The 15,809-nt window shown below is 43.5% G+C and overlaps 1 protein-coding gene across 3 annotated transcripts in view; it reads left to right on the forward strand.

Annotated features, from left to right (window-relative positions):
• The window catches only part of BCAR3 (BCAR3 adaptor protein, NSP family member), a 172,766-nt gene that overhangs the window by 78,518 nt on the left and 78,439 nt on the right, over positions 1-15,809 (forward strand). Inside the window, exon 1 of one of the 3 annotated variants that reach the window (XM_077452892.1) lies at positions 10,752-11,028. The exons of the other annotated variants lie outside the window; for them this stretch is intronic. Within the exon in view, the coding sequence (XP_077309018.1) occupies positions 10,939-11,028 (90 nt within the window). The 5' untranslated portion in view covers positions 10,752-10,938. Of the gene's footprint in view, positions 1-10,751; positions 11,029-15,809 lie in introns of those variants that run through there. 3 annotated transcript variants of the gene reach the window in all.

Raw genomic sequence — 15,809 nt, forward strand, 5'->3', positions numbered from 1 at the left:
CCAAAGTCAGGTCAGTTAAGATGGAGATCTGACTTTGATCCGACTTAAGTGATATTCGATGGACTGATGTAGGATCAAAGTCGGAACAAAAGTAGTACAGGGAGCATTTTCAAAGTCAGACCGACTTGTGTCCAGTTAAGACAGCTCCCATAGGGAAAAATTTATTTGCACACGTCATGAGACATGAGCTCCCAGTGTCCGAGCGTTTGTCGTACCAGTGTGAACCCGGCCTAAGCCCTTCCCAAGGACTACTTTCTGGCACTCTCAGGTGAGTGGCTGTAGAACTGTCTTTTGTGGGGGTGGCGGTGGGAGAGCTCTGTACTGAGGGGTGAAGAGAGGCCTCTGTACTAACGGAAAACAGAGGAGTGTGTGTGTGGGGGGGGGGGGGGGGATCTGTACTGGGAGGGTGGGGGAAAGTCTCTGTACTGAAAGGGTGGGGTGGAGCTCTATAGGGCAAGGGTTGGGGGAATGTAGAACATTACTTTCTATTGAGAGTGCGGATTCAGAGCAAGTTGAAACATTGTCCTGTCAGTTTTTTGAGCAGCGCGGTCTGGCTCAGGTGCAAATTCAGGCCCATTGACTTCTATGGGAATGCTGGGAAAATGTGTCAAAAGTGTCCGATTTGACCACCGCAATATCGCAGTCCCGATAAAAATTGCAGATCGCCGCCATTACTAGTAAATAAACAAAATAATAATAAAAAGGCCATAAATCTATTCCCTATTTTGCAGACGCTATAATTTTTTGCACAAACCAATCAATATACGCTTATTGCAATTTTTACATTTTTTTATTTATTTTTTACCAGAAATATATAGAAGAATACATATCGGCCTAAACTGAGGAAAACTTTGTTTTTTAGTTTTTTTAAATTGGGGATATTTATTATAGCAAAAAGTAAAAGATATTGGGGGTTATTTACGAAAGGCAAATCCACTTTGCACTACAAGTGCAAAATGCACTTGAAATTGCACTGAAAGTGCACTTGGAAGTGCAGTCGCTGTAATTCTGAGGGGTAGATCTGAAATGAGAGGAAGCTATTCTGATTTTATTTTGCAATTATGCGCAAGCTAAAATGCTGTTTTTTGTTTTCCTTGCATGTCCCCCTTGGATCTACAGAGACTGCACTCCAAGTGCACTTTCAGTGCAATTTCAAGTGCATTTTGCACTTGTAGTTTGCACTTGTAGTGCAAAGTGGAGTTGCCTTTACTAAATAACCTCCATTGTGTTTTTTTCAAAATTTACGCTCTTCTTTTGTTTATAGCGCAAAAAATAAAAACCACAGAAGATGATCAAATACCACCAAAAGAGAACTCTATTTGTGGGAAAAAAAGAACATACATTTTTTTTGGGTACATAGTCGCACGACCACGCAATTGTCAGTTAAAACGACACAGTGCAGTATCGCAAAAAATGGCCTGGTCATTGAGCATCTAAATCTAACGGGGCTGAAGTGGTTAAAATGAGCTGTGTATTGAAATTTACAATGGAGCAGTTTCATTAAAGCTGGAGAAAAGAACATAAGTACAAAAGTAGTTGTTGCAGAACACTTAGACCCCTTTCACACTGAGGCGCTTTGCAGGCGCTATAGCATTGAAAATAGCGCCTGCAAAGCGCCCTGAAACAGCGGTTCCATTCACTCCAGTGTGAAAGTCTGAGTGTTTTCACACTGGAGCGGTGCGCTGGCAGGGTGTCAGAAATAGCCCTGCCAGCAGCTTCTTTGGAACGCATTAGGAGCAGTGGGGCTGCATTCGCAATGTAATGGTTAACTGCTCATTTAGGTCTAAGGGGCATGGAAAAGTAGATTTACTTACACCATCTTCTGCTGCTGCAGACTCTACCATGCTGCTAGGCCAGTGTAGTATAGAACGTGATCCACAACTTCATCGGTGGCCCTAAAAAACCCAAATCCCTAACAAGGGCCCCATCCATCCTCATGTACTGAGTAACCCTATGATTATAATATAAACTCTTTACCATAATGAACCCATCTATTGTGTATACAAAGTGAGAGTCTTGGCTCCCATGCACTGTAATTGTGGTAAACAAGAATTTTCTATAAGCTAATGATCCCGGATTATTTGTAACTAGAGCTCATGTAGCTGTGTGTGTTGCCGGGTCATGCGTTACTCATCTCTCTGACTCTCGCTCACATGGAATTCCTACAGATACAAGTTTCCATGTATCATTCTGGCAGCAGGCAGGCTGTTGTTCAACATTTCCCAGACTAATGATATCCTTAGAAATGACATCCATGAAAACACAGTCCCATGGCACTTCATTTTCAGCCGCATCAATTCACTCAATGATGGTGATTATGACTTTCCCCTTTTTAATCAGTAAACATTATTTTCTCTCATAATAAGTTTTCTGCACACAAGAGGACTAAACTGTGGAGAGAGAGGCTGATGAGTGAGAACATTGCAGTTCCTCTGCCAGCCATGAGAACACTTGAGGTCTCTTGCCTCTATGATCACAGCAAACAGAAAACACTCTATACATTTGGATTTGGAAAACAAATTGGCACTCTTTCAGATTGCTGAGGGAAAATGTCAAGAAATGTCACACATGCACTATTCCAACAAATGAATTAAAGTGTACATGTGTTTTCAGTGCACTCATCTTTTCCCTCCTGGAAAACATTCCTTTAGTAAGATGTACCTACCTAAAATGTTGAGCGATCTTCACAGTGTGGTGCTACTGTACTTACTATCCGATGTTAGTACAGTGATCTCCCCACTTGGCTATTGTGCTCAGACAGGGACAGTTATTCCCCCACCAGAACACACCAGGCATTGGCTGCCAGCGCTGGTCGAATACTGGTTTTCCAGCATGACCATTCAACAGAAGTTGGCTCGGCTGATGTACACACGAGCCAAAAGTCGGCTGATTTCTATTTGGCTTAAAGTGGAAGTCCATGCACAATCTGAAATCCCTGCATCTATAGACACCATGGATCTAACACTAACCTCTCTATCCCTGTAAAGAAAAAAGAAGCATACATACCTTTTTGGAAGCTGATCTGACCCACTCTGACCGAATCCCATGCTGAGCTGTCAGCCATGGCTTCTCTATGTAGGCGGGTGCAGAGGAGACAGAGGACAATGGAAGCCCCATAATAACTCTATGGATGATGTCACTTCCCATTAATTTCACAGCCGTTGTCATCCATGTCCTCTGCAGAGCTTCTGGCGCTGGAGATTGGGTCAGAGCAGGTCAGACTGGCTTCCAAAAAGGTATGTATACTCCTCATTTCTTCACAGGGATAGAGGGGTAAGTGTTAGAGCCCTGGTGTCTACAGATGCAGGGATTTTAGATTTTCCATGGACTTCCACTTTAAGAGCCCTTTCACACTCACAGTGCTCGGGTGCCGGTGGTAAAGCGCCACTATTTGTAGCGGCACTTTACCGCTCTTTTAGTGTGCTTTTTTGGCCACTTGTGGGGTGCTTTTATCCCCAGATAGCGGCCGAAAAAGGGTTAAAAGCGCCACTGCAAGGGCGCTGCCCATTGATTTCAATGGGCATTGGCGCTTTAGGAGCAGTGTATACACCGCACTTAAAATGCCTCAAAGAAGCTGCTTGCAGGACTTTTCTTGACCTCCTGCCAGCACACCACTCCAGTGTGAAAGGCACTTTGCAGGCACTATTTTTAGTGCTATAGAGCCTGTAAAACGCCTCAGTGTGAAAGGGGTCTTGGTGTAACTAAAGGCAAAACAATTTATTCTTTTTTGTTTGTTTTGTTTTAAACAGTGTGGAGAGTGATTAGCTCACCTATTGTTTTTTTATTGCTGTCTTTGTCCATTTTAATTGGTTTGACCCTATCTGTTTGTGCCATTCACCGTTTTCACTGAAAGTGAAAGAGAATCCCAAATTGGGGATAGTCGCCACAACAGGAATAGAGTGGAAATCTTCCTATGGAGATGAGACAATAGTTCTGATGACAACCATTTCCTTTCATTTCTTTCCTTCCTTTCTTTTCACAAAACCCTGACATTGGGTAATAACCCTCTCTTACTTTATCCAAAATAAAGAAAAAAAAGTTTTAGTTCTACTTGAAGGGTCCTTTCACACAGGGGACATCTTTACCAGTAATCAGGGGATCTGTGAACAGATTCCCTGCTGAATTAGAGCAGAATAGAAAGGATCTCGCTTTTGTGACACCTATGTGCATTGATTTTTACCTATAGGTAAGCCTATAATAAGGTTTACCTACAGGTACAGTAAATATCTCCTAAACGTGTGCCATTAAGGAGGTATTTACTTTAGAAGCAGCCAGTGATGTCACCAGCACATGCACTCTGAAGGTACTAGACTAATGGGGAATGGATCCCTATTCATTTATTTTTAACCGATCAGATTGGATGTCAGCGGGTGCAAACGGACATGTCCATTTACATCTCCCGCTCTATAGATGACAATGGAGGGTCTGATGGGGTCCTGAAAAACTGGCAGGTGGACCTGATCAGTCCAATCGTGTGAAAAAGGGGCTTTAGGGTATATCTAAAGGCAGAACTGTTTTGTATAGTGTATGGAACAGTTAGGGCCACTGACAGTTTTTTTTCTTTAGAAGTGTGAGAATTTCACTTTTGGTCACTTGAGACACTCAAAGTTACAGGAGATCCCTCAAAGTTAGAGAAATCCGCTGTGGAATAAGTGCCCTTTTTAAAAATGTCCCCACTATTTCTTACCCAGTTACAATTCAAAATGTATAGTTTTTGTCCCACACTTTGCAACCTAGTGACAATAATAAGCAGCACAAATAGAGAGATTGAATCTCCAAATGGGAATACAGATTACAATAAAAACCAAGCAGGGGTTCTAACGTTTCCCTATGTCATCCAAGAGGAAAAAAAATTGCTTTTAGATACACTTGGTGACCTGTACAGAGAGGAAAAAATATATACTTTTATTTTGAAAATATGAGTTATTTGGTTGGCACACTGATCCTCTGGCTTTAGTACTTTGGAAAAAATGAGCGTTCAATGGGTACTTTCTTGCATGTTTACAGTGTAAACCAGCTTGTTATCAGGATGGTGACAGGTTCTCTAATTCTCCAGGTGGATTTGCTGTTTGAGGACTGGTGCTAATTCCCAGAGTCATGATATCACACATTATTGTAAGGTCATCCAATGTTTATAACTCCACCTACCCTGCTTAAAACTGATTTCTTGGGTAGTTTTCTACAGAACCAGAGCTTTTCAACTTTTTCCATTGTCTAACAATTTCTCAAATTTTTATATTATGTACCTCTTTATAAAGTGGATGTGTGTCTAAAAACGCACTTGAGTTGTACTTTCTCTAAAGTACCTCAAATACATTGCAACGGTCCTTTAAATGTGTCTGTGTTTGTGTACATCTCATAAAAGTGAGTACACCCCTCACATTTTTGTAAGTACTTTATTATATCTTATCATGTGACAACACTGAAGAAATTACACTTTGCTACAATGTAAAATACTGCATGTACAGCTTGTATAATAGTGTAAATTTGCTGTCCCCTCAAAATAACTCAACACACTCAACATGTCTAAATCACTGGTAACAAAAGTGAAAATGTCCATATTGGGCCCAAAGTGTCAATATTTTGTGTGGCCACCATTATTTCCCAGCACAGACTTAACCCTCTTGGTCATGGAGTTCACCAGAGCTTCACAGGTTGCCACCAGAGTCCTCTTCCACTTCTCCATGACGACATTACAGAGTGGATGGTGGATGTTAGAAACCTTTGTTTGAGGATGCTCCACAGATGCTCAATAGGGTTTAGGTCTGGAGACATGCTTAGCCAGTCCATCACCTTTACCCTCATCTTCTTTAGCAAGGCAGTGGTGGTCTTGGAGGTGTGTTTGGGGTTGTTATAATGTTGGAATACTGCCCTGCGGCCCAGTCTCCAAAGGGAGGGGATCATGCTCACAGTACATGTTGGCATTCATGGTTCCCACAATAAAAACTGTAGCTCCCCAGTGTGGGCAGCACTCACGGAGCCCCAGACCATGACACTGCCACCACCATGCTTGACTGTAGGCAAGACACATTTGTCTTTGTACTCCTCACCTGGTTGCCATCACAAACGCCTGACGCCATCTGAACCAAATACGTTTATGTTGGTCTCATCAGACCATGGGATATGGTTCCAGTAAACCGTGTAGTCTGCTTGTCTTCAGCAAACTGCTTGCGGACTTTCTTGTGCATCATCTTTAGTAGAGGCTTCCTTCTGAGACAACAGCCATGCAGACCAATTTGATTCAATGTGCGGCGTATGGTCTGAGTACTGACAGGGTGACCCCCCACCCCTTCAACCTCTGCAACAATGCTGGCCGCACTCATACGTCTATTTCCCAAAGACAGGCTCTGGATATGACGCGAAGCACGTGCACTCAACTTCTTTGGTCAATCATGGCGAGGCCTGAGTAAAACCTGTCCTGTTAAACCGCTGTATGGTCTTGGCCACCGTGCTGCAGCTCAGTTTCAGGGTCTTGGCAATCTTATTATAGCCTAAGCCATCTTTATGTAGAGCAACAATTCTTTTTTTCAGACCTTCAGAGAGTTCTTTGCCATGAGGTGCCTTATTGAACTTCCAGAGACCAGTATAAGAGAGAGAGAGAGAGTAGTAACCCCAAATTTAACACACCTGTTCCTCATTGACACCTAAGACCCTGTAACACTAACGAGTCACATGAGTGTGGAGGGAAAATGGCTAATTGGGCCCAATTTTAACATTTTCACTTAGGGGTGTACTCACTTTTTTTGCCAGCGGTTTAGACATTAACCACTTAAGCCCTGGACCATTTTTCTGGTTTAAGACCAGACCACTTTTTGTGATTCGGCACTGCATTTTAACTGGATGTACCTGTACGCCAGTTTGCCTGCCCGTGCCATTCTGCCGACGTACATCGTTGTGCGCCAGTTGGGAACTGGATAATGGCTGTGTGTTGAGTTATTTTGAGGGGACAGCAAATTTACACTGTTATACAAGCTGTACACTCACTACTTTACATTGTAGCAAAGTGTCATTTCTTCAGTGTTGTCACATGAAAAGGTATAATAAAATATTTACAAAAATGTGAGGGGTGTACACACTTCTGTGAGATTATTTATGTATATGTGTGTGTGTGTATGTGTAGCGGCCACAACCCGTTGCAGGGCGGCCTTGACTTAATGGGCTTACCAGTTGCCTTCTCCTGGCCTGCTCCTCCGCGCCTAGGGGTTCCCAGGGTTGATACCCAACGACTTATACACTGACACAGATAAAGTCCAAAAGGTTTTATTTTGCAGTAGAACTTTCACTAAACACAGTCTCTTTGGGAACAGAGGGCACTGTTGAAGAACTCAGGTACCTCGAACTGCAGGTTTAACAAAGTCTCTATTTCCACCCAGAGACTAGCCACTCGCAGCTGGGTATTTCAAGGCTGAACAGACCTCTAGCCAGAGATCATGGCAGTCAGCACGTTGACTCAAACTTGAACAATCAACCGAATATAAACAGGAACCTTTTTCCGATCGTACCTGGAACGTTTCTCGCTTCCTTTGAGGTACTGGAAAAGTGTGGACTCGTCAATGTCCTTCTCAACTCAGTAAGCAGGCACTTCTCAGGATGCTACTTGCTGGCCCTCCTCCGAAGAGTCCTCTCCTGGTCACTTGCACGAGCTGTGGTGCCCCTCCAAGCGGAGAGCACACCCGGACACACAGCGCCTCGGACCAGCAGGTTCCGAGTTTCGGGAACAGACGGATCCCTACCCCAGAACAGTTGGGTCTAACAGGGGCCACTGACAGGAACATGCTGCGGGATGTCAAACACCCTGTGACCGGGGCCCCTCACGGGGCTACCCCAGTCCTGGAACCCAAACAGACCACACAGGTCTCTCGAACAACTCCGGAACCCCGAACACGTGACCCACACTTGCTTAAGTACCCCCTCCCAGACTCCTCAGCGGGTCCGGCACTCCTGCTGATTGGCTCCGAGAGAGTCATACCCAAACATCCAAACAAGCCTGGTTCTCGCCTGTCAAGTGCACCTCACCGCTCACATGATCAGGCAGAACATCAATCATGGCCTAGCCAGACTGGTGTTAAGGCTTACCTACACAATTAACCCTCAGTACTGTAAGGTCCTGAGGCAAAAACAAAATTTACAAAGCGTGTGACATTTGGTCCCAAATGTCATCTGCTACATATGTGTATGTATGTGCATGTATATGTGTGTAATATATAAATATATATATAAGAGATGATCTTAGGGTAGTGTGCCAGCAGGGTGCAGTGTCAAATAATTACTTAGTGTTTTCCTTAGTGTTATCACATTAGGTTTGGGAGAGATGATCCTCCATTTAGGTGTGCTTTACTCTTAGCAGCTGCTACACATTCCATCACGAAACTTTCTCTAAGAGAGTTATGTGACGTGATGGATATGTCCCATTGTTTGTGTAGTAAGAAAGAAGGGTTTGACAGCAGTAATATTGGGCAGTATATATGCGCTTCATTTCATAATCTACCCCTTTCTTTCATGGGGACGTTATCATACCACTATTTGGTTACTTACAACGTGGGAACATAGTAACAAATGGTTTTATTATGGAATAAAGCAGGTCTGGATTAGAGGTGCAGTATGAGAGGTCAGCTGCCCCAATTAATAGAATATCCTTTATATTTATTAAAACCATGTTTTTTTATTATTTTTATTTGAGTTTCCTGCACCTCCTCCCGTTGGAAACTGAACCCAAAGAATGTTAGCTCCGACACTTAAGCCCCGTACACACGAGCGGACTTTTCAACATCCAAAGTCCGTCAGACCGAGTCCGTCAGACTATCCGATCGTGTGTGGGCTGCAACGGACTTTAGCTTCGCAAAAGTCTGACGGACTTTAGAAATGAAGCATGCTTCAAATTTTCCCGACGGAACTCCGCCGGACCCGGTCCCCTTCGAAAAATCCGCTCGTGTGTATGCTACTCCGACGGACTAAAACCGACGCTAGGGCAGCTATTGGCTACTGGCTATGAACTTCCTTATTCGAGTCGGGTCGTACGTCATCACGTTCGAATCCGTCGGAGTTTAGTGTGATCGTGTGTGGCCAAGTCCGTTCGGCCGAAAAGTCTGTCAGAACTCCGGCGGAACTCCAGCGGAACTCCGGCGGAACTCCTTTGGAAGTCTGTCGGATATAAGTCCTCTCGTGTGTACGGGGCTTCAGTCCTTTTTCCAAAAGTTTTGCAATAGGGGGTTAAGGGGATTTCAGGTACCTGGTAATTGCGGGTAGAGGTATTTTCTTGATCCAGAGGACAAACAGCTTCCACAGACTGGATCTAGCAATCACCGGATAGGCCTCTCTCACTGACCTAGCAGCCGGTGGGATGCTCAAACAAAGTCTCTGCCACAGACTTGTCAATTTAAATGAACTTCTTGAGAAATATTGAAGAGTTGTCACACAGTACCAGTTTCCTTCAGCAGATCCGGCGATACTGTGTGGTTAGTGACCCAGGTTGCGTCCTCCAACTGAGTCTCCAGACTCCTCCAGAGATACCAGCCTTGTTGCTCAGTCCTCTCTTGGAAAAGTCCTTCCCTGGATCCTCCAGTCGTTTGACTTCTCCCCACAGGCAAGACAGCACAGAACCACCCCTGGATCAGTAGGCCCCAAGACTTTTGGGCCTACACTTTCAGTTGCAAAGCCTTGGGCCAGCCGGCCCCGAGGCACAGGAACAGGCAGCACACACCCCAGGCAAGGAGGACCATGAGGTTGGGATAGCGAACCCCGAGAAAGAGAGCCCTCAAAATGGTGCCAGTACCTTAAATATCCTCACCCAGAATGCACAATGTCGGTAAACCCCTCCCACTGGGCTATTTCAGAGCAAAAGTGGTATTCAATGCATCCAGCCTGTTGCATTTCCAACACTTACGGGTGGTGACAGCGACACCCACGGCCAAGTGGTAACTAGCACAACCCAGCTGAACTGGTACAGAAACCAGAACTTTGAAATAGTTAGCCTGAGCCAAACTGCAGCTTCAGACAACTTAAATTTGAAAACCAATAGCGTCTGCTCATATATATATATATATATATATATATATATATATATATATATATATATATATATATATATATATATAAAATATGTGTGTATGTATGTGCGTGTGTTTGTTTTTACGCATCAACACACAATGGAGAGATCTTTAATATTAAGCTGATCCTTTTACATTTAAATAACCTTAGACATTCTACAGTTCCGCTCATGAGTGTCTTTCACTTTGCTCAGATACCAGTTTATAGTTTGTGATCTGACCACCTAGTTAAACAGTAGAGTTCTAATCATTATTGAAAACTGCAGCAAAATCACACGAGTTACCCAAATCGGACACCACACATTGACCTGTTTGGCATCCTAATTAAAAGTAAACTTTGGGAGGTGTGCTTCTGTAAATCACGGGGGGTGGTACTCCTCTGCAGATGCACCCTTCTATATATAAGAGAATGATGTAGGTAGTTGCAGCCTTCCTCTACTGACCTTGTGAATTTTGGGTCAAAATTCAGTTTAGGTAAGGGCATCCCTTTACTGGCACTGACTCCTTACTGGCAAAGTCACTGCTACTCCTGATGACAGAGAAATGATCTAGGCATGGTGCCTTCGGTATGCAATGGATGAGCATGAGAATGTCTAATGGGTTGTGTACAATATTGAACACCCTGGGGAGCTGGGCTGGTGGAGGCTTCTCAGATGGTTTGAATTTCATTGGTGAGTAAGAGGAATCACATGAGAATTCTAGCACTCTGTACATGGCAGGCTGTGTGTTCACATGCCAGAAAGCACTGAGTTCATAGACGCTGCTCCATCTGAGCAAATAAACCAAGACAAATGTCAAGCTAGAAGACGCTTGCTAAAGGCAGCACAGCACTGACATTGTGCTTTCTACAGTCTCTATAGTATTTAATGAGAACCTCAGGAAAGATTTCACAATGGCCAGGGATTGCTTCTGTAATGTCTTTGAGAATGTCACAGCAGCCCTATGCTGCTTCTACCAGCGCAAATCCGTTATTGGGATCAAGGTAAGTGCTGGATTGTGAAGAACGGTCAGATATCATGAATGCTTTCTAATTGATTGATTGGTCAGAGTTCATTGGTTTTCAGGCTGCTTTTTGAAGAAGAGAGTGGAAATTGTTTTTGTATAGGGTGATATTTATAAAAACTCTACTAGCTGAACTTTTGGAATTGCACCTGTAATAACACAATTGCATGTCTTTCTTTCTTTCTTTCTTTCTTTCTTTCTTTCTTTCTTTCTTTCTTTCTTTCTTTCTTTCTTTCTTTCTTTCTTTCCTTTCTTTCCTTTCTTTCCTTTCTTTCTTTCCTTTCTTTCTTTCTTTCCTTTCTTTCCTTCCTTCCTTTTTCTTTGTTTCCTTCCTTCCTTTTTTTATACTGTGAAAAAGAATTTCCAGACATTTTGCACATTTCAGGAGTGTTTATTGCAGTATCTTACACATCATATATAAGAGTGATAACATCTCCATTGCCATATGGACAACTGGGTGAAGTTTGTTGGGGGTCTCTGATCAGCTGATTGCTTCTCTGCTATACTTTGCATACAATACTGTGAACTGTAGTCATATACATTACATTCTGCTATATGCACAGATGGGACTGACTTGAATTGCCATTGATACATAGTTGTTAGGTCAGGTTACACCAAACTTTTTAAGCAAACATCCCTTTTAGTATGATATATGGCCAAACTTGGATATTTGGCTAATATTGGATTAATTTAATGAATGTTAACCTAGTATGAATGACTATATGAGATAAATGATCCATTCATTCGTGTTATGTTTGTGACAGTGTCAGGCCAGCTATTAACCACTCACTGGGCACTTAAACCCCCCTCCTGCCCAGACCAATTTTCAGCTTTCAGCGCTGATGCAGTTTGAATGACAATTGCGTGGGCATACAACACTGTACCCAAATGACATTTTTATAATTTTTTTCCCACAAATAGAGCTTTCTTTTGGTGGTATTTAATTACAGCTGGGAGTTTTATTTTTTGCTAAACAAACAAAAAAAGATGCAAAATAAAAAATAAAAATAAATCATGTTTAATAGTTTGTTATAAAATTTTGCAAACAGGTCATTTTTCTCCTTCATTGAAATGCGCTGATGAGGCAGCACTAGTGGGCACTGATAGGTTGCACTAGTGGGCACTGATAGACTGCACTGGTGGGCACTGATAGGCACAGTTAAAACCGGAGTTCCGCCGTTTTTTTTTTTTTTAAAGCCAGCAGCTACAAATACTGCAGCTGCTGACTTTTAAAATAAGGACACTTACCCGCCCAGGGCACCCACGATGTCGGCACCCGAAGCCGATCTCTCGATCGTCTCTTGGGTGCTGCCGCCGCCATCTTGGGTATGGGAATCAGGAAGTGGAGCCTTGCGGCTTAATTTCCCGGTTCCCTACTGCGCATGAGCGAGTCGCGCTGCGCAATAAGGATGGTCCCCGCTGTCTCTGGGATCCGTGTGTTTCCCAGCAGACAGTGGGGGACCTACAGAAAAGGGCGTAGATTCTGCGGAAAGGGGCGTAGATTCTGCAGATATCTATGCCGGAAGTGGGTGCAGATACTTGTACTGTACAGGTACCTGCACCCCCCTCCCCCCTGAAAGGTGCCAATTGTGGCGCCGGAGGGGGGGAGGGTTCCAATGAGCGGAAGCTCCACTTTAGGGTGGAGCTCCGCTTTAAGGCAGCACTAATAGGCACAAATAAGGTGGCACCGATAGGCACAGATAAGGCAGTACTGATGGGCACAGATAAGGCGGCACTGATGGGCAAAGATGGGCACAGATAAGATGGCACTGATGGGTGGCACGGATGGGTGACACGGATGGGTGGCACTAATGGGCACTGATAGGTACCACTGATAGACGGGACTGATGGGCACTGATAGGTGGCACTGATAGGTGGCTCTGATGGGCACTGGTAGATGACACTGATGGGCACAGGTATGTGGCACTGAGGTGCAGCACTGTTGTTGAGGCAGATTGTGGGCACTGATAGGTGGCACTGTGGGCACTGATGGGTGGCACTGTGGGCACTGATGGGTGGCACTATGGGCACTAATGGGTAGCACTGATGGGTGGCACTTTTGCCTATACTTAGGTGGCACTGGCAGGGGGCAGGTGTGCACTGATAAGCTGGCGCCAGCTCGCCGTGATCGGGACTGAAATCCCTCTCGCGGCCGCCGGTGATCGGCTTTTTTTTTTCTCCTCGCGCTGATTACGGCTCTGTTGTCATCACACGATCAGCTGTCATTGGCTGACAGCTGATCACGTGGTAAGGAGTCGGGATTGACCCCTTACTCCGATCTGTGATCAGGCGAGTCTCATAGGAGGCGCGCAGGCTGCTCGTGCATAGGACGAGGTCAATAGACATAGTCCCGACAAAGCAGGTCCACGCTGTAGCCGTCATTCGGCTATAGCGCGGACCTCTAGTGGTTAATCTTCAAAGAAATATTTTGTTTTTGCTGAGAATTTATCCATAGCAGTCTTTGTAGGTCTACCAATGTTCTGTACTCATTTCTGTGTATATCTGGATAGTTTGAGTCTTTCCCTGCCCTTTATACATATTTCAGTGGTAAGCCCCCACTGTAGGAGCCAGTCCTCCATATGCATTATTACCATTGGTACCCCGTATCCAGTTTCTAAACCTATAATTATATTTCTTAGTGTCCTAGCTTGATCCATACATAATATATACATTTTTATTTTTTCAAACCAACACCAATGGAAGTAAATATTAATTTAAAATACTGTATAACATATATCCTAAATATAAGTAGAAAAATAGTCTGCATGTTCTTGGGGCTCTTCATTAAAGGCTTGGAGAACATTTGCCCCTGTTGCACCTGAACTAAACTATATCTGTGTGTAAGTATATGTAAAAAAAAATTGTGTTTCCGTATACACACAAACACTAATGTGAACATAAACGTAAAATTAAATACTTTTTTTTCAGATGCTAAAAGTAAGACTAAATTTGAGATCTGCGATATGATATCTATAGTATACTAAAATCATCCCAGTTCTCAAATATACAAAGATAATGTTACTGTTTGCAGCTGTTTACACATGCCACCTATCATATTCATCCGCAGCTATTTTTTTCAGTAAGGCTATTGTCAGATGGGTGATTCTTCTACTGACATTCTTTGCCACTGGCAGCCCTGGAAGGATTTACCCCCTTAATGACCAGGCAGTTTTTTGCGATACATCACTGCGTTACTTTAACTGACAATTGCGCGGCGGCGATGTACCGAAACCAAATTAATGTCCCTTTTTTCCCACAAATAGACATTTCTTTTTGGGGGTATTTGATCACCTAGGTAGTTTTTATTTTCTGTGCTATAAACAAAAACAGGCTGCCAATTTTATAAAAAATTTTTTTTTTTTACTTCTGCTATAATACATATCCAAAAATAATTAAAAAAACAAACAAATTTATTTATCAGTTTAGGCCAATATTTATTCTTCTACAAATTTTTGGTAAAAAAATCCAAATAAGCATATATTGATTGATTTGCATAAAAGTTATAGTGTCTACAAAATAGGGGATAGATTTATGGCATTTTCATTTATTTATTTATTTTTACTAGTAATGGCTGCGATCAGTGATTTTTAGTGGGACTGCGACATTGCGGTGGACAGATCGGACACCTAACTGCCATTCTTAAAAACTTTTTTGGGAACCAGTGATATTATTACAGTGATCAATGTTAAAAATGTGCACTGACATTGTACTAATGACACTGGCAGAAGGGGCACTCAAGAGGTTAAATGTGTTCCCTGTTTGTGTTTTCTAACTATATAAGGGACTGTGTGACTGGGGAAACTTAGCAGGAAGACAGATCTCTGTATCATTCCCTGACAGAATGGAGATCTAAAATACACACAAAAGAAATAACTAGCAGGTGCGCTGATCAATAGTTTGCTATAGCCCTTCAGCTGGCTATTTGTGATAATTAGACAAGTCAAAGGGTGCTGCTGCTCTCCATAGATCCTCTGGGTGGCAGGAACACATCTAGACCAAACACAAAAGAAGAGAGCGCAAAGCCTCCCTAGGCTAACTCGACTTTAATATGGTAAAGTTAAAAACGCTACAATAGTCAAACTAACATTGTGTGAAGATAGATACAACATAAGGATTCCACTGTGGCCACACTCCTATAACCACTTCACTTCCCCTGACAGGGGAAGGGGGAGCCATGGATGTCCAACCTAGCTACCCGGATCCTGACAGCACATCTGAGGCTATCTGAGGCTATCTACCACCACGCTCAACGTGCAGATCCTAATGCACTTGCGATCCTAATGCGCTTGCATGAGGAAGGAGGCCATATCTCCGAAATGTGTTGTCATGGCAACTGTGTGATGTCCTCACTCTTTTCTCCCCTGTATCCTGCTCATGTGGGTTTGTGTGTCCTCGAAGAGCAGCGCCGGCTGGTCCAAGCACATTAGGATCTGCACGTCGAAGGTGGATAGCCTCGGATGTGCTGCCAGCATCCGGGTAGCTAGGTTGAACGTCCATGCCTCCCCCTTCCCTTGTCGGGATCTTGAGGTGGTTATAAGAGTGCGGCCACAGTGGAATCCTTATGATGTTTCTATCTTCATAGAATGTGAATTTGACTATTGTAGTGTTTTTAGTTTTACCATATTCAAGCCAAGTTTTACACTAGGGCAGCTTTGCTCTTTCTTCTTTTGTGCTTTGTCCAGAACGGAGATCTGCCTTATTTACTTTGGCAGATCTCCAGTCTGTCTCTGCGGGAAATGATCGTGGGTGACTGGCAGACAT

Source organism: Lithobates pipiens, unplaced genomic scaffold (assembly GCF_037356315.1).
Source record: "Lithobates pipiens isolate NorthernLeopardFrog02 unplaced genomic scaffold, aLitPip1_a1.2 Scaffold_23, whole genome shotgun sequence".
NCBI classification, from domain to species: Eukaryota; Metazoa; Chordata; class Amphibia; order Anura; family Ranidae; genus Lithobates; species Lithobates pipiens.